Here is a 20,528-nt window from a genome sequence, read left to right as displayed (position 1 = left end):
ATGGTGCTCCAAGCGGTAGGGAGGGTACAGGCTGTGGCCTGCAGCCTGCATGCTGCCTCACCCACCACTCCCTGCAGGCCACACAGCCCTGGGGCCTAAGGGCAGACACCCTCCAGACGCTGTGCACCAGCCCCAATCTGCTCATCGTGCATAAGTTCAGAGAAGCATGCATGGATAATAACAGAAAGTTGAATTGGAACAGTGGGAATCAGCAATTTTGCACAGGAAGCTTTGGGAGATTTTGTATACTGTAGTCTGCCTGAAATTAGGACAAAATTGAACAAACAAGATGAGTTTAGTGCTTTGGAAAGTGTGAACTCTATTCTCTATCAGGAGAAGTAACTGAAATTAATGAAGCTCTTGCTGAAAATCCAAAACTTGTCAACAAATTGTGCTATGAAGATGGTTGGCTAATCAAAATGACACTGAGTAACCCTTCAGAATTAGATGAACCAATGAGTGAAGAAGCATATGAGAAATACATAAAATCTATTGAGGAATAAAATGGAAACCCCCTAAATAAGGTAGTATGAAACAACTTAATCTAGCATAGTTGTCTTAAATTAGCAGTGGACAGAAGATTTAAAATAGCAACTTTCAGTAATACCAATGTAAAAAGAAACAATGCTATTGGAAGAAAATAGCCCTTAACTTTCTGATGATTTCATCTTTTTCACAACACCCTATGATTTTTAGGCTAGGCTATAGTTATAATATTCAGAATTCCTGAAATTATCTGTGGTAAAATCTAGTTATAAAAATTATGCAATTCAGGCTAACATTATCTTAAGCCTTATGTAATATTGTAATTTGCTTACATCCACCTCTGGATTTGGAAATAACTGGCAGTGGAGAAAAGTTTTTGTTAGTTTTAAGTTACAGTGTCAGATGACAGACAATACTATCTTAATTTGCAATATACTGAGTTTGCTGGTGCTATTTTAATACAATGAAGCAGCAGCCTTGCAGGAAAACAAGAAAGTTAAATAAAACATTCAACTTCTTCATTAAAAAAAATTAAGAATCAAGCTACCACATGATCCAGAATCCCTCTTCTGGGTATCTATCCCAAAAAATTTGCAAGCACTTATTTTAAAGATACATGTACCCCTATGTTCACTGCAGCATTATTCACAGTGGCCAAGATAGAAAAACCTAAGTGTCCCCTGATGAATGAGTGGATGAAGATGTGGTTCATATACACAGTGGAATACTACTCAGCCATAAAAAGATTAAATACTGCCATTCACAACAATATGGAAGAATATTGATAGTGTCATGCTAAGTGAAATAAATCAGATGATAAAAGACAAGAACCATATGATTTCACTCATATATGGTACATAAAACAAAACAAACTCATAGAGACAACTGTTTGGTGGTGGGGAATGGGATGAAGGGAGCACAAAGAGGTAAAAGGGGTAAAATACAAGGTGATGGAAGAAGTCCACTCTTCAGGTAGTAAGCACACAATGGAGTACACATATGCCATATTATATGCCTGAAATTCATGTACTGTTGCTAACCAATGTTACCCCAAGAAATTTAACTTTTAAAAATTCTAGAGGTGGAGGCAGATGTTTAAAAACATACTGCCCATGCCCTGGCCAATGTGGCTCAGTGGTTAGAGTGTTGGCCCACCCACCGAAGGGTCTCGGGTTCAATTCCTGGTCAAGGGCACAGGGATTGCAGGTTCAGTCCCTGGCCCCAGTCACGGCATGTACGGGAAGCAATCGATGTGTCTCTCACAATGATGTTTCTCTCTCCTTCCCTCTTTCCTTTCCACTCTCTCTGAAAATCAGTGGGAAAATATCCTCAGGTGAGGATTAACAAAAGAAAAATTTATTTATATATATCTGAGTGTGTTTCTATGAAAGCCAGAAGAGTGAAATTCTAATAAATTCAGGTTTGGGCAGAAATAGAATATCTAAGCTCAAAGTACTGCTGGTTTTAATAAAATTTCTTTTCAATATCTTAATACTTTTTTAATGACTGTAATGTCTCAGGGGAAAAGTTAATCATTAAAAAACCCAAAACGACATAAAAATTAAATAAATACATAAAAAATAACTTAAAAACAACATAAAAACATGTATAAAAGGGGCATGTCTCATTTTGTCTTGGGCTCCAAAATGACTTGACACAGCACTGTTTGCTCAATCCTATATTCACTTGAAATTTTAACATTTTGATGCACTGCACGGTATCTGCATTCAGCAGTTTATTCCTGTTAGGTGTTCAAAGGACAGTATCTGGCATGTTGGTTGTCATGGCTTCATGCATGTTAAACCTGGTAATTTTATTGATACAGTATAAAAGTTTATTTTGACATTTTGTTCACAATGAATCTTTTGCATTCATTTTGAGCTGTTAAAGTATTGCTTTAATACCTTTCATTTTGATGACCAAGGCATTTGCCCCCCCCCCCCAAATTTGGGCCCCAGGAGAGTGCCTCCCTAGCCTCATTAGCTTGCAGGGATCTTGGCAGTGTCTGGGGACATCTGTGGTTGTCACACATATGGGGGTTCTCCTGGCATTGAGTAGGTCGGGGACAGGGATACTGCTCAACACCCCACAGTGCCCAGCACGCACCCCTGCCTCCCATCCTCCCCCCGAGAATGACTGTGCCCGATGTAAGCAGTGCCAAGGGGGAGACTCTGCCATAGAAAGTCTTTTAAAGGTTCCGTTCCTCATATGGCACCTTCTGGCTTAATTTCTATTTCTTCCCTTTCAGAGATGGGCAGGAGAGGGTGTCTGCTTGGGGACCGAACCAGCCAGCCTGGGAAAGGGGGTTTACTTCAAAGGAGCAAAGTATAAGGAAGGCCCAGCCCAAGGGGAGAGGAGTGGGCCGCCCTGTATTTCCCTCCTGGGATTATGCCCACTCTCCCAGTCAGGCCACTGAGTCAGCACACAGCCTGTGGACCAGCTGCCTGGAGTATGATCCTGGGGCCCAGCTTGGGCCAGATTCCCTGAGAAGCATGTGAGGAGAAAGTGGGGACACATAGGCTGTATATTTGACAGTGGTTCTTGCGGTCAAAATTCTGTGCCCCAACACCACACACACATCAAGATGGTTACTATCAAAATCCCCAGAAAACAAGTACTAGCAAGGATTTAGAGAAATTGGAACCTTCCTGCACTGTGCATTGTTGGTGGGAATATGAAAGGGGGCAGCTGCTGTAGAAAACAGGATGGTGATTCCTCAAAGGATTAAAGGTAGAATTACCATCTGACTCAGCAATTTCACTTCTGGAATTTCATTTTTGTATATACCCCAAAAACTGAAAGCAGGACATGGGGTAATCAAGGGGACCCCTGACACGAGGGGTGTTGTTAATACTTTTTCCTTTATACATGTTCACATGGCTTCACTGATTACAATGAACGTGTTTGTCTCTGTTATTATATTTCTTTTTTTTAATGTTTTATGTTGATTTTTTTTAGAGAGGGAGAGATAGAAACATCAATATCGATCAGCTGTCTCCTGCAAGTCCCCAGCTGGGGACCAAGCCCAAAACCCAGGCATGTGCCCAGACCAGGAATTCAACCAGTGACCTCTTGGCGCATGGGTCAACGCTCAACCACTAAGCAACACCAGCCGGGCTATAAATATATACACACACACACATACATATATATGTGTGTGTATATATATATATTTAAATATGTATTTAATCCTCACCTGAGGATGTTTTTTCCACTGCTTTTCAGAGAGTGAAGGTAGAGAGAAAGAGAAACATTGATGTGAGCGAGACATGTCAATTGGTTGCCTCCTGCACTCACCCTGACTGGGACTGTGGATTGAGCCTGCAACCGAGGTATGTGCATTTGGCGGAAATTGAACCCAAGACCCTTCAGTCCATGAGCTGATGCTCTAACCACTGAGCTAAACAGGCTAGGGCATAACTATATTTCTTAAATTAAGAAATGAAGTCGTGCCCTTACCAGGTGGCTCAGTTGGTTGGAGCCTCGACCTGTACACCAAAAAGGTTGCAGGTTCAATTCCCACGGTTGGGCCACAATGAGAGGCAACCAACTGAGGTTTCTCTCTCACGGGGATGTTTGTTTTTGGTTTTTTCAATCCTCACCTAAGGATACTATTTCCATCTGTCTCCAGAGAGTGAAAAGGAGGGGAGCGGAGAGAGAGACATCGATTGGTTGCCTACCTCATGAGGGATCGAACCTGCAACCCAAGTATGTGCTCTGACCAGGAATTGAACCGTGATCTCCTGGATCATACGTCAATGCCCAACCACTGAACCACGCCAGCCGGGCTCCATCGCGTTTGGAGAGAGTGGAAGGGAGACAGAGGGAGAGAGAGAAACATCAATGTGAGAGAGACGCATTGACTGGTTGCCTCCTGCACGTGCCCTGACCACTGGGGTTGGGGATTGAGCCTGCAGCCAAGGTACATTCAGGAACTGAACCCAGGACCCTTCAGTCCATGGGCCGACGCTCTAACCACTAAGCCAAACCAGCTAGGGCTCACATCAATGGTTTTTTTTCCTCTCCAAAAATCAATGAAAACATATCCTTGGGTGAGGATTTTAAAAAATTAATAGAAGAAATAGCCATGGCCAGTCTGCGGACCAAAGTGTCTCGGGTTCAATTTCCAGTTAAGGGTACGTACTTTGGTTGCAGGTTCATCCCCTGCCCCAGTCAGGGGAGTGTGGGAGGCAACCAATCGATGCGTCTCTCTCACAACGATGTTTCTCTATCCCTCTCCTCTCTCCCACTCTCTCTCTAAAAATCAGTGGAAAAAATATCCCCGGGTGAGGATTTTTTTAAAAAAAGAAATACAGTTATACACGCTGGAAAACACACCTAGCAGTTAAGTGCCAGTTAAGGCCAGGGTCCTGGAGACCTGTGATTTGGGTCTGAACTCTGCAGATAGGAATTTAAGGCTTTAAACCAGCTTTGTAACCTAGTGACTGCCCATTCCCCATTCAGGGTGCCCTCTTGGCTACTTTGCCCTGCTCACCTGAGGCTGCTGTGTTTGTGCAGCTGCCCCTTGGGGAACCCAGGAGGGGAAGGGACATAAGAAATCTTAAGAAGTCGCACTCACCTGAAAACTTGAAACAAATGACATCTGCCTACTGTGAGCTTGGGTTTCCCCGCCCAGGACCTGCCTCCAACTTGAGCAGGAATCACGTGGCTCAGAGTTGGGATGACACCTGCGGGGGTGAACCAGGTGTGCGCACCACCCCTCTGTCTCCCAGGGTGGAGCCTGGGGGCTTCAAACCCACCCTCCACTCATCCAGAGAGCGTACTCTAGGACGGCGCTCAGGAGGCCCATCCTGCTCCTGGCGCCGGCCACAGCTACCCACTCACGCAGCAGGCTTAAGCACCTGCCCTGGGCCGGCCAACCTCTGCTCTGGGGAAGCAATGGAGCCAGAAGTACTTAGGGGGCAGCGCCACCTGGACCCTCTGGCTCGGGAGGAAAAGGGGTTATGGGGGAGGGGGACAATAGGAGGAGGAGAGGTTCCATGTAGGGTCCTGGACCCCCAGGCGACAGACGGTGGCTGGACTAAGTTGGAGGCGGGGAGAAGGACGCATATTGCCCGATTCTGAAACGTCAGAAAGAAAGCGTTGGGTGGGACCTGGGGTATGCAGGGAGGTGGCCAGTGGCAATAGCCCGGGATGTGGACGCCGACGAAGAGGCTGGACGCTGTGAGACCGGGCGGCAGGGGAACAGAGGCCCGGCACAGGCGGGAACGTGGTGACAGGTGCAGGAGGGAGACCCCGGCGAGACCCGCGGCCACTAGGACACAGGACGCAGGCGCAGAACGCGCGAGCCTGGTGCAGCCGCAGGCCCGGGCTCCCTGTCCGCACGCTGATTGGCGCTGTCGCTGCGGGGCGGGGCCTGCGTAGCGCCTGCGCAGCACGCGGCCCCGCGCGCGGGCGGGTGGGCGGAGCGGGCCCCCCGAGCGGGGGCTGGCGAGCGCGGGGAGGGGGCTGAGAGGGCGGCAAAGCCGGCGCGCGCCCGGCTGGGGGTGGAGGGTGGGGGCCTGCGGGCCAGAACAGCCGCGGTAAGTGGCGGCGGCGGCGGCGGCGGCAGAGGCAGCTGAGGCGGCGGAGACCGGGGGTCCGGGCAGCGGCGGCGGCGGCGGGCCGAGGAGCCGGGCGCGATGGAGCGGAAGAGGTGGGAGTGCCCGGCGCTCCCGCAGGGCTGGGAGAGGGAAGAAGTGCCCAGAAGGTCGGGGCTGTCGGCCGGCCACAGGGATGTCTTTTACTATAGGTGAATGAACGTGCTGGCAGGGCAGGGCCCCAACGAGCGCCTCCCAGCGGCCTCTGCGGCGGCCTGGGCACCCCGACCCGGGCCGCGGCCTGGGCCCCCGCGTGTGCGTCGTGCGTGCGTATCGGCGCGCGGCAGACGCCTGGCCCAGTGCGCGTGCGCGGTCGCGCGCGCGGCTGCTCCCTCTCAACCCTTTGCCCAGTGCGCGTGCGCCCCCAGCGCGGCCTCATGGCCCTTGGTCGGCACGGGACGGTCGAGCACCGGCCTCACCGGCTTCTGTGGCAAACCTGCCGGAGGGCCGAGGGACGCCGGCACAGGCCAGACGCCGCTGGGAGGCAGGGGTGGGGGCTGGGCTAGTTTTTTTCTGATGGGCCCGGGAGGGCATACTTACGGAAGCAGGTTCCAGGGTGGCCGGGCCCCGGGGGATGCGTGTTTTTGAAGGGTTGCCCTTTCCCATCTTTGGGCATGTTCGGAGATTGCCACCCCCCGTTTGTCTTGTACCCTCCACCCGCAGGGACGCAGGACGTGAGACTGTGAACCGGGTACACACAGCTCTGCTTCTGTGTTGACATTATTGGTGGTCCGAGGCTTTCAGAGTTTCCCTCCCCAAAATTGAAAGCAGGGGCCGCCCTTGGCCTGGGAGAAATGGCCGAAATTGCCTGAACCCCCTCCACGGAACAAAGAATTAGTGAAAGGCTCGCAGCCCAGCCCCAGACAGTGGGCCACCTGCTGTTTGCCTTCTCTTTTTTCCCCTGACTGGTAGAAGCAGCTTTTGTTTCTGAGCCAGCTTTAACGGTTCCCTCCCCTTTGCTTCAGGTCCCTGGTGAAAGAGCCGGCAGGACACCTGCCTCATGTTCAATGCCAGCTGGTGCTGGGGGTATGCAGCCTGGTTGTGGGCCCAGAAACTGGCTGGGTGAAGCCAAGTTAAAGCAGAAACGATGCTCCGTCCTCCAACAGGCGGGAAGTGGAGGGGTCGCTAGGCCTTTGCTAGCCCCGTTTTAGAAGGAGGGAAGTGAGCTGGGAAGGAATATTGACTGTTCCACACAAGCTCAGGTTCTGGTTTTCAGTTTCCAAAAAGTGCAGGGCAGTGATGGGAGCAAAACTGTGGGACTCCAAATGTGTACAGGAATTAGCTGGACCCTTTAACTTACTCATTGACATAGTGGCACTACAAACTGTTTCTTAGGGACACATGCACATTCCTTTTCACTACCATCTACTGTGACATCACTCCCTCACAGGCTCTTTAGGAAACCTAAATCCTTTTAGTTCTGTCCTGAGTCAGTGGGGAGGCCTCAGACTAGGTACCAGGTGCCTCATTTAATTCTAAGCATGCTTGTGTGCTTGCTTGCTTTTAGATCCAAGGGCTGAGGCAGGTCTCTTTCTTGTCCTTTGTTAATTTAACAAGCATCTCTTCAGCATCTGCTAGGTGTGTGGCACTGCTGGGTCCTGACCATTTAGCTGGGAGTAAGACCCTGGCCCTCTCCTCCTGTGTGACAGCGGAGGCACCAGCCCTCACCCTGTTACTCCTGGGTTTCAGGTGGTGACATATGCTGAGAAGTGCAGGGACCTGTGAGGGCTGGTAGTAGGGGTGCCTGACTGAGGCTGAGGCAGGTCAGGGAGGGCTTCTTTGAGGAAGTGACAGCTAGCTGAGCCCTAACAGTGGAACTGGAAAGAGCAGTCCAGGCAGTGGGAATTCCAGGAGCCTGTGCAGAGGCCAGAGGAACCAGAGAGCAGTCTGCAGCTCAGGAGCTGAATCAAGGCCAGCATGCCTGGGAGCCTGTCAGGGCCTCAGCTGAGTGGGACCCCACTCTGAGGCTCTAGTGCTGAACATGGGGGTCTGGAGGTGGGGGATAGCTCCAAAATGGGGGGCTGAACAGATGCTACTTTAGGTTTCCCATGGCTGCCCCGAAGAGGTGAGGTCCTGAAATGGGAGAGGAGGGGGCATGGGGTCTAGCTTCATTCCCCGGTCTCTGGCCTGAGTGACCCACCAGATACCCACCAGGTGTCCCCCTTTCCCCCAGCGGAAAGAGATCTAGGGGGATATGATGTAGAACTGTGGTATTTTCCTGGAATGTAAGTTCCTGGCCTCCTCACCACTCTCTGAAGCCCCCTTCTGAACCCGGCGACTGGGCAAGAGCACAGGCAGATTTTCCTGAATGCAGTGGGGGTGCTGAGGAGTAAGACAGACCTGGCCCTGAGCTCTAGCCCTGCCCCTAGAGACATGCAAGCCTCGAATTATTGATTTCCTCCTCCAGAAAATGGGAGTGAGCAAGTGTGTTCTTTAAAGAATTGTATTGTAGGAGTAGAGTGACCCTATAGACTGTCCCCTGGGGGCTCACCCACCCACCTCTCCATCTTGATGATTTGCCTGAGCTTCATTCCCAGAGTCTGCTCACAGTCACGTGTTTTCTTTGTGAAAACAGTCTCCCTGCTCTACATTTTCTGTCCAGGCAGGAAACAGGACTTGGGAGAAGTTAGTTCCCTTACCTAATGAATAATTTTTGGGGGTGTGCAGCATAGAGATTATTTTCCTAGAAGGTCTCGTTTTAAGTAGAAGTAGACTTAGGAAAAGCAGAACAGCATCCCTGTCTACTGATGAGAAACAAAGGTATAGGGAAAGACCAGGTCCAAGGCAAGTGTCTGTCCTTTTGCATCTCTTCAGACCCTCCAGGCTCCACGTTGGGCACTGGCTCCCATCCCCACAACCAGCTGTGCTCCCAGGTAGGCCTACCTCCAGAGAAGGGCTGTGATGCTCATTTGTTTTCTCATTCACTAAATATCAGGAATGTCTTCCCATGTCAGTACAGATCTGAAAAACTTGTTTTGAAAATTGAGATACAATTTCACATTCCATACAGTTCACCCTTTAAAAGCTTACAATTTGGCAATTTTTAGTACATTTCACAACATTGTGCAACCATCACCATTCTAGATCCAGAACATTCTCATCATCCCAAAATGAAGCCCTGTGCCCATTAGCATCGCTCCTCATTCCCTCCCGAACCCTCTGCACTTTTTGTTTTAACAGCTGTATTGAGATAGGGTGCACATACCACATTTAAAGTGTACAACTGAGCCCTAGCCAGTTTGACTCAGTGGTTAGAGCGTCGGTCTGTGGACTGAAGAGTTCAGGTTCCATTCTGGCCAAGGGCATGTACCTCGGTTGCAGGCTCAATCCCAGGCCCTATCTGGGCATGTGGTGGAGGCAACCAATTGATGTGTCTCTTTCACATGTTCCTCCCTTCTCCCTCTCTCTCTCTCTCTCTGAAAAGCAATGGAAAAAATATCCTTAGATGAGGATTTGGAAAAAAAGTGTACAATTGAGTTTTTAGCATATTCACAGATAACAGCCATCACCACAGTCAATTTTAGGACATTGTCATCACCCCCAAAAGAACCAAAGACAACTATCACTGCCCTGTGTCCCCATCCCCAGCCCTAAGCAACTACTCATCTGCTTTGTGTTTTTATCTCCCTGTTCTCATTTTATTTTTTTTAAACAACAGCAATGGGTGAGGGTGACTGGAGGTGAAGAAATGTTGGCAAGTATTGGGGCAGGGGTCCTTCCCTCTTTGCCTTTCCGCTGCCCTGGGCACATGAACTGAATGTTCACATAAGCCAGTGGAGAGCATAATAGAAAAGTGGGTCTTTCAGAAGAGTCCTTAGCAGCCTTAGAACTTGAGGCAGTTGCTGATTCTGTGCCGAGGCACACTGTCCTAAAGAACGTAGCCAGGCCAAGGGAAGAAGCACAGGTTCCTATGACCTGGCCCAGTAGGAGGTCCCAGCCTGAGCTGAGTGTGCCATTGGTTTCCTTCTGCCTGTATCAGGTCCCACCCTGCCCTCCATTGGCCCTTGTCTGCTGTGTGCCCAGACATCTGGAGCAGGACTGGAGAGGGCAGGCGTGCACTTGCTCAAATTAGGGGCTTATCCCAGAGGTTCCCCATGCCTATCAGCAGTTACCCTCCATCCTCTTCAGCCCCTGGCACCCACAAATCCACTGTTCTGGACATTTCACATAAATGAAATCATACAGTGTGGCCTTTTGTGTCTGACTTCTTTCACTGAGCATGATGTCTTCAAGGTTCATCCATATTGTAGAGAGTGTCAGTGTTTCCCTCCTTTTTGTGGCTGAGTAATATTCCATTGTGTGGATGGGGTCATGTTGTTTATCTGTTCATTAGCTAGTGGACATCTGGGTTGTTTCCACTCAGTGCCTATTGTGAATCCTGCTGCTGTGAATAGTTGGGTTAAATTTTTTCGTGGACATATGTTTTCAGTTCTTGGGGAGATACCTGGGGGTGGAATTGCTGTTTGATCCTTTGAAGAGCTGCCAGACTATTTCCAAAGTGGCCGCACAAGTTTATATGGCAGTACTGTTACTGCATGCTGGGTCCTGTGCTGGTCTTGTCCAGCATGGTTGTGTTCACTGGGCTGTGCAATGGCCCTATGGGTGGGTGGTGGTGTATCCTAGGAGCTGAGCAGGATGCAAACTGTCACAGCCAGGCCCTCAGAGCTCTTGCTTTCCAGCTTTCCCAACAGGTCATGCCTGAACAGTTGTTTGGTGTCCTGGCCCCAAATCTTAACATGAGATTTTACTGCCCTGCCCCCTGGAGATTCTAGTCCCCAGTGCTATAACCACTAGAAGGAAACTGCTATTAGGACAGGTCCCTCAAATACCTGTTATCATTGGGTTTTTTCTTAAGAACATGGCCTGTTTCTGTTTCTGGAATGCTCTGAAAATGGCAGCCAGGCTCCCAGGGCTAGACCCTATCCCTCTGTAATCCAGGCATTCATCCCTGCTGTCAGCCTTCGCATCTGCTGTGGGCCTGGAGTTGGGGGTGTGGGGTGGCCCCGAGCGTCCTGTGGCCACTGACTCCTCTCTGGCCGCAGCCCAAGTGGGAAGAAGTTCCGCAGCAAGCCGCAGCTGGCACGTTACCTGGGCGGCTCCATGGACCTGGGGGCCTTCGACTTCCGGACAGGCAAGATGCTGATGAGCAAGATGAACAAGAGCCGGCAACGGGTGCGCTATGACTCCTCCAACCAAGTCAAGGTGAGCCTCCCTACCTCGCTGCACCCAATCATACTGGAGTTGGGGTCGGGGGGAAGAGAGCTAATACTGTAATCGAGTTTACTTCTAGTGTTGAAGTTATAACAATTCACTGAGGGAAGTTTGGAGTCCACAGAAAAGGAGAAAAAAGAGACTGTGATTCTGTCCCTTGAGAGGTCCCTGGCTGCTTCTGGTACCTGTGGCACTTTTTCTCCCTGCACAGTGTCTTCAACAGCTGACAATCCACATGGGTACCCAGTGACACTGTCCCCCAGCCTCTGATGGACACGTGTTCAGTGGGACTTGGACCCCTGTCCCTGCCCTCAGGACAGCTAGCCAGGGTGCCCACAGGCTAGTGCTTCACAGAGAATGAGGCACAGGAGGCAAGAACTGGGCTGGTGTGGGTCCAGAGCCCCATTGAGGACATCAAATAGGCAGGGCCTGGACTTGGCATCACCTCCAGGTCCAGGTCCCAATTTGCCACAGGGTGTGCTAGTGACTGGGAGACACAGAAATCAGGCTCCCGGGGTTTTGGGTGCCAGTGTGCCTGTCTTCACAGGGCAAACCTGACCTGAACACAGCCCTCCCTGTCAGGCAGACAGCATCCATCTTCAAGCAGCCAGTGACCAAGATCACCAACCACCCCAGCAACAAGGTGAAGAGTGACCCCCAGAAGGCTGTGGAGCAGCCCCGGCAGGTGAGCACACACTCGGGCCAGGTCAAGCCCAGCCCTGAACCCTCAGTTCCCTCCAAGCTGGGTCCACCCTTTTTTTTTTTTAATAGGCTTAATTCAATTTCCCTTTTTTCTTTATTTATTGATTGAGGGGGCATGGTGGGAAACATCAATTTGTTGCTCCACTTATTTTATGCATTCATTGGTTGATTCTTACATGTGCCCTGACCGGGGATTGAACCCACAACCTTGGTGTATCAGGATGATGCTATAACCAACTGAGCTACCCAGCCAGGGCATCAATTTATTTTTCTTGTGTAAAATTATGTGGTGGCCACAGTTGGAGCCTGGGTCCTCTGCACAGAAACTCTGGTGTGAGTCTTTACAAAATGGTCAGTGAATTCCTGATAGGGTGAACACAGTCTCTTTTCAGAGGTGAGATAGCTGTAGATCTTAGAGATGGCATCAAAGGTGGCTTTGGCAGAGTTACCCAGGGTGGCAGTGCAGCCCCTGGCCGAGGTGTAGCAGTCGTTGATACCAGCCAGCAGCAGCAGCTTCTTGGGCATAGGCTGAGACTATGCAAGTGCCCATGGGGACAGGGATGAGGTGCTACCAGCACAGAGCTACAGTAGCTAGTCATCTTGCAAGGGATGGTGTGGGGCTTGCTGACCTTGTTCCACCAATAGCCTCACGGCACTGGTAATAGAGAACTTGGCCAGGGTGATGGTCCCACGAATGGCAGTGGCTACTTCCTTTGAGCACTTAACACCCAGACTAACATGTCCATTGTAGTCCCCAGTGGTGACAAATGCCTTGAACTGGGTCCTTTGGCCAGCCAGTGTCTGCTGTTACATGGGCATAATCTTCAAAACCTTGTCCTTGAGGCACGCCCCCAGGAAAACAATGATCTCAGATTCCTTGATGAGCAGGAAGAAGAGATAGATCTTCTCCAGGGACTTGATCTTTATGTCCTTGACCAGGCGGCAGCTCCTTGACAGGGTCCACTCCTTGTCCTCGGCCTTGCCTCCGAGAGCTCTGTGGCCTCCGTCCTGATCCCAACTCCAGCCTCGACCTTGGCCCCAGATGTCACTGGCAGATCCTCCATGGAAGCCTTCTCAGCCTCCCATTCCAGGGCCCCTGGGGCCTCCAGGCCCTCCCCCAGCATCAGCATCATCCGCCATTTGGTGTTTTCCTCAGAGAAAATGCTGTCTACTCTTCAAAGCCTACATTCGTGGGTCTTTTAGCCTAAGTGCCAGTCAGGAACAATCACCCCAGAACCTAATTCTGTGGGGAGCAAAGCCCCACCCTGGTGCCACCCACCATGCAGAGGGCTGCTGGGGCACTTGGGGCTTTTTCTGGCCAATGTTTTCTTGAATAGGTGGTTAAGTTTTGTGGAGGGTTTTTTAAAATACGATCATACATATATGGCTTTATAAACTACCTTTCAAAAACCAAGTATTACCGGTATTTTCATACATATTTACAAATGCCCACACACTGTATAGTGGGGTGTGCGGGACAGTCTTTTGGGAACCATAACCCATCAACATCATGGCTCATTTAATTTATTGGGTCTTTGTCCTGCCAAAAACTGGAGTTGGCATTTCTCTGCTCTGGGAGGACGGGCCTGGGTGTGGATCCCGCTGGGGCCATGGCACCCTCATTTCTCAAGCTGGGACATCAGTAGCCCAGCCAGGGTGGGAGTTAGAGGTCATGCCAAGACCACTATACTGCATGTGGACGGGCTTCAGCCATCTGTCTGGACTGCTGTGGTTCACCTGCGTGTGGGGGTGCCTGGCTGTCTTACCGGCCTCACATCTGTCTGTCCGGCGGTAGCTCTTCTGGGAGAAGAAGCTGAGTGGCTTAAACGCCTTTGATATCGCTGAGGAGCTTGTGAAGACCATGGACCTCCCCAAGGGCCTGCAAGGTAACCCCAGCCCCCAGGACGGGTTGCGGGGGAAGTTAGGAGGGTGACTGGGTCTGCAGGGGGAAGGAAGGGCCCCTTCAACCTCCAGCCTTGGACCAGAGGGGCAGATGCCTGGTTCCTGGTCCTGGAGACAGCTGCCCAGAGCAGAGCACAGCTGGGGTGAATGGTGGAGAGGCACTGGACCAACAGGATGCATCTGTCCGGGAGGGTCCTGGAAAAATTCGGGGTGCGATTTTGCTCCTGTACCGTAAACACAACCATCCGTCCCTGAGCATATAGGGCTCCTTTTCTGATGTGAGAGCAACTGCCTGCCCGTAAGGAGGGTTTACAAACAACATCCGAGGCTGAGGGACAAAGGCTGCTGCTTAGTAGTGACTGTCCCTCCTGTTCCCCTTCAGGAGTGGGACCTGGCTGCACAGACGAGACCTTGCTGTCAGCCATCGCCAGTGCCCTGCACACCAGCACCATGCCCATCACTGGGCAGCTCTCAGCTGCCGTAGAGAAGAACCCTGGGGTATGGCTCAACACTGCCCAGCCCCTCTGCAAGGCCTTCATGGTGACTGACGAGGACATCAGGTAGCTGCCCTCCCACTCCGCCCTCTCTGTTGCTCGTGGCTGGTGTGTCTTCAAACCTTCAGGGGTATAAGGCCTTTGAGGGTCTTGCTGAGGGGTGGCAGGAAGTGGGCACATGACAGGAACAGGAAGTACTGAGTGAGAAGTGAAGATAGACACATCCTGGGGCTTGAGTGCTGGGCCTGAGTTGTTGGTGCCCAAGTGCAAGTGGACTTGGAGCAAGAGGTGTTCATTTGCTGGAATTTTTGGGGAAGACTTGATAAAGAGGTGGTTTGAACTGGTACTGGGCAGGAAACATCTAAAAGTGCTGATAGGATAAATATGCATCCTTTAAAATTTAAAATGTCAGTGCACAGCTGAGTTCAAAAGAAGTTAAAAAAACTAGGGACCCCTCCCCAAAGAAGGGACTGGAAACCAGAGCAGGCATGGCCTGAGTAGTGTACAGGGTGAGGTTGTGGGTTTCCTGTCTTGGGAATTGGGAGTTCGAAACTTCATAGGTATGAGAGAAGCCCCTGTGCTCCATGCAAGGTGAGGACATGGAACTAGGACCCCCCCCCCCCCAACTCCCCCATACCAGAGAGTCTGCCCAAGGGAAAGGGCAGGAGAGGGAATTGAAAGTATAAGAAAAGAACACCACTCCAAAAAGACAAGGATTTTTAAAGCTAAGCAGAACTACAATTAGAAGTCACTCAAATGAAAAATTCAGGTCACAGGTTAGGCAGTAGATTTGGTCTTGTCTGGAGAAGAGTTGAGTAGCCAGCTATACACAGAAGAGAGTAGTGGTAAGGAGAGAAAGGACGCCCCCCTCCCACACACACAGGACAGGGACAGCGCCAACATTTACCAGACTTGGCAACAGACACTAACATTGGATTCACATTACAGTGAAGATGTGGAACTGGAGGTGGGGGAGGATCTTAAAAGCCACAGAGGAGGCAGATGGGCAAGCAGACCAGGCTACAGCCACTTTCTTTGCCACGGTAACAAGCCAAAAGTCAGAAAGTCATTCCCCTCCTAGAGTTCTCTACCTGCAAACCTTGTCATCCACAAGACAAGTGACACTCTGGCTGGGCAGTAGACTGGACATTCAGTGGTCTTTTTTTTCTTTGCAAACCCCACTCAGGTGATAGCAAAAGAGCTTACATGTGCACTAGACCAGAAGAGCCAAGCAGACAGGTGACCACCCATTTCTGGGATGGGGAGTGACACGAGGCAGACCAGAACTGATTGGGGTAGTGCCTGCCAGGTGGTGGGGAGAGAAACTGGTGGCAAGAGGGAATGAGGAGGGCAGTGGAACAGGAGTAGAGTGTCTGAGCACTCGGAGCCCCTGAGGCTCAGGTCCCTCAGGAGGTGGAGTGTACCATCTAGAAGGCTGAGTTAGAGCTACTTGCTCAAGAAGGGAGTGTGAGCCACCATCCAGGGCTGGAGGACCCTCAGGCCCCCAAAATCACTGGCCCATGTATGTCTGTGCATCCTATCCTCCTGGTTTCTCCTGGCCTCGCACCCTGGTCGTCCTGGAGACAGGGAAGTGCCTTGCCAGCGCTCCGTGTGTCCCCAGGAAGCAGGAGGAGCTGGTGCAGCAGGTCCGCAAGCGGCTGGAAGAGGCACTGATGGCTGACATGCTGGCCCACGTGGAGGAGCTGGCCCGGGATGGTGAAGCGACGCTGGACAAGCCAGGCTTGGAAGAGGAGGTAGAGGATGAAGAGGAGGAGGAGGAGGAGCCTGACCAAGACCAGGAAATGGAGCATGTGTAGAGCAGGTGTAGGTGTACCCCAGGCCACAGCATGCGCTTGGGTAGTGACCACAGGGAGAGAGACTGTCCAAGAGTCCTTGGGACCTGTTACACGCTGGGTGTCGGCTGTGCTGGGAGAGCACCTGTCTCCCTGGAGGAACCTAGGGTGGCCTGGCCCTCTCTATCTTTCCAGAGACCCTGCCCGAGCCCTGCCTGTGTGGGGCACCTACAGACTCAGTCCTTGCCTTGATGGGACCAGGCTGGGGGGAAGGTGGCACCTCCTCCCCAGGTATTTCCACTCCCGCAGGCCACTTGAACACCTGGGGATCATGGCTGGAGGATGGTCCCCCTGCCCGGTTAGCCCCCACGTTTGCTCTCCTTTGAAGGGCCAGGCTTCTGGAAGTGCTGGTCGCTCCTGGGCCCTGCCTGCAGGGGGCTGCCTCTCTGGGTCATGGCTCCTGGATGCAGCTGGGCCTCAGGACTCATTGTCAACGTCCTGAGCTTCTCAGAGAAAGGTTCTTGAAACAATCTTGCCTCCCGAGCTTGAGTGTGAGGGACAATCCTCTGGGCCACCCTCTCAGCCCTCCTGGAAGGGCTTTGCAGGGTGGTTCCCCGAGTGCCCACCCTGCTGGGCAAAGCCGTGACACTCGGAGCGTGTCTGAAAGAAAGCGGCACAACCCAGACATTTTCCTTCAATAAATCGGTGGTACAAACTAGGCTGGACGTCCTGTAACTGCTTTACCTTTTGTGCTTGCTGCATGTGGATGCGAAATCTGGACTTCACATCTGAAAACCTGTTTGTGGCCTGGCAGGCCCTGCCTAAGGGTCAGCCACCAGCAACTAAGGAGGACTGCTCACAGCCTGGAGTACAGTAGGGCTGACCTATGTGCCTCAGTTTCCCCTTGTATAACAGGTACAGTTAACACCTAGTATTCTGGGCCGTGGGTTCTCATGTGGCCTGGCTGGAGCTGCCACTGGGGCCCAGGCTCCTGTGTGTTCCATCCAGAGGTGCATTTCATGGCCAAGCATTTCCAAGTGCCACACCCAGAATAGTGGCCTCCAGGGAGCATTGGGGGCAGAGATCATCAGAATACTATTATTTCACCCATCCTCTGCAGCCCTAGTGCTTTGGGAGAGGGCTGCCACCTTGTGCCCACTCTGCCCTAACTAGCAACCTGTGACTGTGGGCATGAAGGTCAGGGGTGAGGGGTGACATGGGAGCCCCTCAGAGCTGTGGCGGGTTTTTGCCAGCCTGATCTTCCAAGGATGCTGGTGCAAACTGACCACATCCTTCCAAGTCAAGTTGAAGCACAAATCCTGAGAACCATGAAGGCTGCCTAAGAGTGGTGTGCCCTGCCCTGTATAGGCCCATGTCACCTGGGAAGGAAGGCCCCTCCCAAGGAGGGCAGGAGTACTGGCCCCTCTGAGGGCCCTGGGCCATGAGTCCTGTCGTCCCTCAGGTTTGGGTGGAGGGGCTGCAGGAAGGCTGCTGTGGGTGATGGACAACTGAATAAAGCCATCTTGGGCAAGCATGGTTGAGCCTGGTTTCAATCTGAAGTGTTTGTGTCTGAGCAGTGTGGGACTTGCCTGGGCACCCCCAGGCCTGCTTCCTGTGGATCATCAATCCTGGGCTTGGTGATAATGGAATCAGGAGGGGCTAGCCTGTCCCAGGAGATGGCAGATTTTGCTGTGGACCCCAAGGTGCAGGCCTTCTGACAGTGATAGGTCCCAGCACTGTTAGCATAAAGCCAGGAGACTTCCAGAAGATTTGGGGCTCCTGTACCTGCTGGGTGGAGTCACCAAGACTCCTTGGAGCACCTGGATCTCCCAGTGTAGGTGTATGTTGGGGGCACTCTTCAGGGCTGGGCACACAGGGACTTGGCTGAGCATGGCCTTAGGGACCTGAACTGGCCCTTCCCTGGCAGGCTCCCAAGGGGTCCTACTGCCTCCAGGCCAGCACTAACAAGTCAAGTGGCCATTGCTAGCCTCTCCAAACCTAAAGGCTGGTGCAAGTGCTGGGAGAACCCTGGTCCCTCACCTGCCTAGCCCCCCAGGTCCTCTGTCCCCCATCCCACAGCTGGTCAGGGTTTGGTGGCCTGGACCTCCCTCCTCACAACCACGTGAAGACTGTTCATCTCTGTCTCCCCCCCCCCCCCAGTGGCCCCTCCATAATGTGTACTCTTTTCTCTTGCAGTCAGCCTTGCCCACCCACTGGAACTGGTTCTAGCTTCCAGGGGGAAAACTGAGGCTCAAGTTAGCAACTTGCCTAGGGGAACCATTTGGAAAGGAGTTGGGCCTGCCTGAGGACTTGGGTCTTCATGACTCCAGCACCCATGCAGCTAACCATGCCCAGCCTCTGGCCACCAAGAGGCCCTGAGCAGCCACTGACGTCGGGACCTTAGAAGGTAGACCAGCCTAGGTCCCAAGGCCTCAGTGGTTCTGTGTGAGAATGGAATGCTCCAGCCCTGCCATAGGGTCCTACACACCACAGAGCCCTTCCTGACACTGAGCCACCTTTCCAAGCTCGAGGGTCCCTCCTGAATTCTTTCCTCAGCGAGACCCCCAGAGGCAAGGGCACTGGGGTTTCTGAGCCAACAAGTTTAGGGGCATCTGCACCATGGACCCTGAGCCACCCCCAGGTCTCTACCATGTGCCTGGCTGCTCCTAGTCCAAGGCAGGCAGAGCTTTCTGAACCACCCTGCACCCATGCCCAGCTCAGCATGCCTGGGATGCCTCATTTGTGTGAGCCTCCTGTGGCTGCTGGGACAAATCACCATAAACTTTGTGGCTTACACTACAAACATACATTCTGAGGTCAGGAGTCCAACATGGGGTTCAACCCAAGTGTGGGCAGGGCTGTCCTTTGGGAGGACAGCCTCTAGTGGAGAATCGTTTCCTGCCTTTTCCAGCTTCTAGAGGCACTACATCCCTGGCCGGTAGCCCCTTCCTCCATCTTTATTTTTGTTTGTTTTAATCCTCACCTGAGGATATTTTTCCAGTGCTTTTCAGAGAGAGTGGAAGGGGGAGAGAGTAACATCGATGTCAGAGAGACCCATCAATTGGTTGCCTCCCACACGAGCCCCCAGGCAGGGGTCAGGGATGGAGCCTGCAACTGAGGTATGTGCCCTTGACCGGAATCGAACCTGAGACCCTTCAGTCTGAGGGCTGACCCTCTAACCAGAGCCAAACCAGCCAGGGCCCTTCCTCCATCTTAACAGCCAGCAGCACAGTATCTTCCATCTTTGGCTTTGACCCTCCTGTCTCCCTCTTTTGAGGACCCTATGATGACACTGGACCCCCAAGGGAAATCCAGGGTCACTCCATCTCAGGGGCCTTGACTTAATCCCATCTGCAAAGTCCCTTAGTCAAGTGAGGATGAATGTCTTTAGGGCCACTATTCAGCCCATCACAGAAGACACACCTCCACTCAGCCTGCCTCATCTCTGCCCAACCTTGGAACCTGGACGCCATTCGTAGCCTGAGTGTGAGGAAACAGTTTGAGCCCTGGAATTGGATGATCTCCAACTTCCTCCAATCACTCATTCAACATGCATTTATAGAAGGGCTGCCTCGGATCTGGGGCCACAAGAGAGGAACTTGGCCTGGATGTGGCCTGGGGGTGAGGGTGGGGAAGGGTCAGGCACAGGGACCAAGGCAGGGGATTAAGAGCTTTCTTGTGTGTGTAAATCCTCACCGAGGATATGTTTTTTATTGATTTTAAAGAGAGAGAAAGGGAGAGGGAGAGAGAAAAAAAATCGATGGGTTGCCTCCTTACACACCCCAGTAGGGGATCGTACCCAAAGCCCTGCTATGTGCCGATAACCCTCGACCCTTTGGTGCAGGGGACTATGCTCCAAAAAACTGAGCCACACTGGCCAGAGTGGAGTGAGGGCTTTAACTGGGGAAGAGGTACTTGCCACGGAAGACAGTAGGTGGAGAGAAATGACTGGAAGTGGATGGTTCAGCCCTAGACAGCTTTGGTTGAGGAACTACATAGTGGGGGGTGGGGGGTAAAACCTAAGCCTGTGAGGATGGCGGTGGACACCAGAGTAGGGGCCAGTATGTGGCAAAAGGGATCAGGTTTCCCCTCTCCCACCTAAAAAGCTCAAGCAATAGTCCTGAAGTTCCACAGCCAACTACGGGCCTAGAAGGGGTCCCATGAAGAGCAGGGCGGGCGACACCGTAGGGTCCGTTCTGCTCCCTGCCCATTTATCATGAGACACCCCATGGGAAAACCGGAGGGCCCTTCAACTCCAAAGGAAAAAGTCAGCTGAAGGAAAGGCCGCGCGGACAGGGCGGCTCTGGAACTGGGCGCGCTGGGCTGCTCCGGGAGCCCAC

The 20,528-nt window shown here is 52.1% G+C and overlaps 1 protein-coding gene and 2 pseudogenes across 4 annotated transcripts; 2 read left to right on the top strand and 1 right to left on the bottom strand.

The window, feature by feature from the left end:
* On the top strand, positions 1-568 carry LOC308556281 (glycine cleavage system H protein, mitochondrial pseudogene; annotated as a pseudogene). The gene has a single exon. The product of its transcript is annotated as a glycine cleavage system H protein, mitochondrial pseudogene (transcript).
* Positions 569-5,900: 5,332 nt separating this feature from the next.
* On the top strand, positions 5,901-16,906 carry MBD3 (methyl-CpG binding domain protein 3). 2 transcript variants are annotated; one of them, XM_081137531.1, is made up of 6 exons: positions 5,901-6,142; positions 11,129-11,288; positions 11,845-11,982; positions 13,795-13,885; positions 14,284-14,461; positions 16,017-16,906. In XM_081137531.1, the coding sequence occupies exons 1-6, from the start codon at positions 6,129-6,131 to the stop codon at positions 16,210-16,212; spliced, it is 777 nt and encodes a 258-aa protein (XP_080993657.1). In that variant the 5' UTR covers positions 5,901-6,128; the 3' UTR covers positions 16,213-16,906. The 2 variants fall into 2 exon arrangements, with proteins under 2 accessions (XP_080993657.1, XP_080993656.1); XM_081137530.1 differs by having other exon boundaries at positions 6,005-6,238.
* On the bottom strand, positions 12,242-13,292 carry LOC308556660 (small ribosomal subunit protein uS5 pseudogene; annotated as a pseudogene). The gene has a single exon. The product of its transcript is annotated as a small ribosomal subunit protein uS5 pseudogene (transcript).
* Positions 16,907-20,528: the final 3,622 nt, after the last annotated feature.

The sequence above is a fragment of the Miniopterus schreibersii genome, assembly GCF_964146895.1.
Source record: "Miniopterus schreibersii genome assembly, chromosome: 4".
In the NCBI taxonomy this organism is placed as follows: Eukaryota; Metazoa; Chordata; class Mammalia; order Chiroptera; family Miniopteridae; genus Miniopterus; species Miniopterus schreibersii.
Note: the sequence above shows the minus strand (reverse complement) of the source record. Positions and strands in the feature narration are given on the sequence as shown.

Coding starts and splice junctions, on each gene's coding strand:
- MBD3 (XM_081137530.1), top strand. CDS start 6,129: ATGGAGCGGAAGAGGTGGGAGTGCCCGGCGCTCCCGCAGGGCTGGGAG. Junction 6,239..11,128: donor AGGGATGTCTTTTACTATAG/GTGAATGAACGT, acceptor CTCTGGCCGCAG/CCCAAGTGGGAAGAAGTTCC. Junction 11,983..13,794: donor CTGTGGAGCAGCCCCGGCAG/GTGAGCACACAC, acceptor GTCCGGCGGTAG/CTCTTCTGGGAGAAGAAGCT.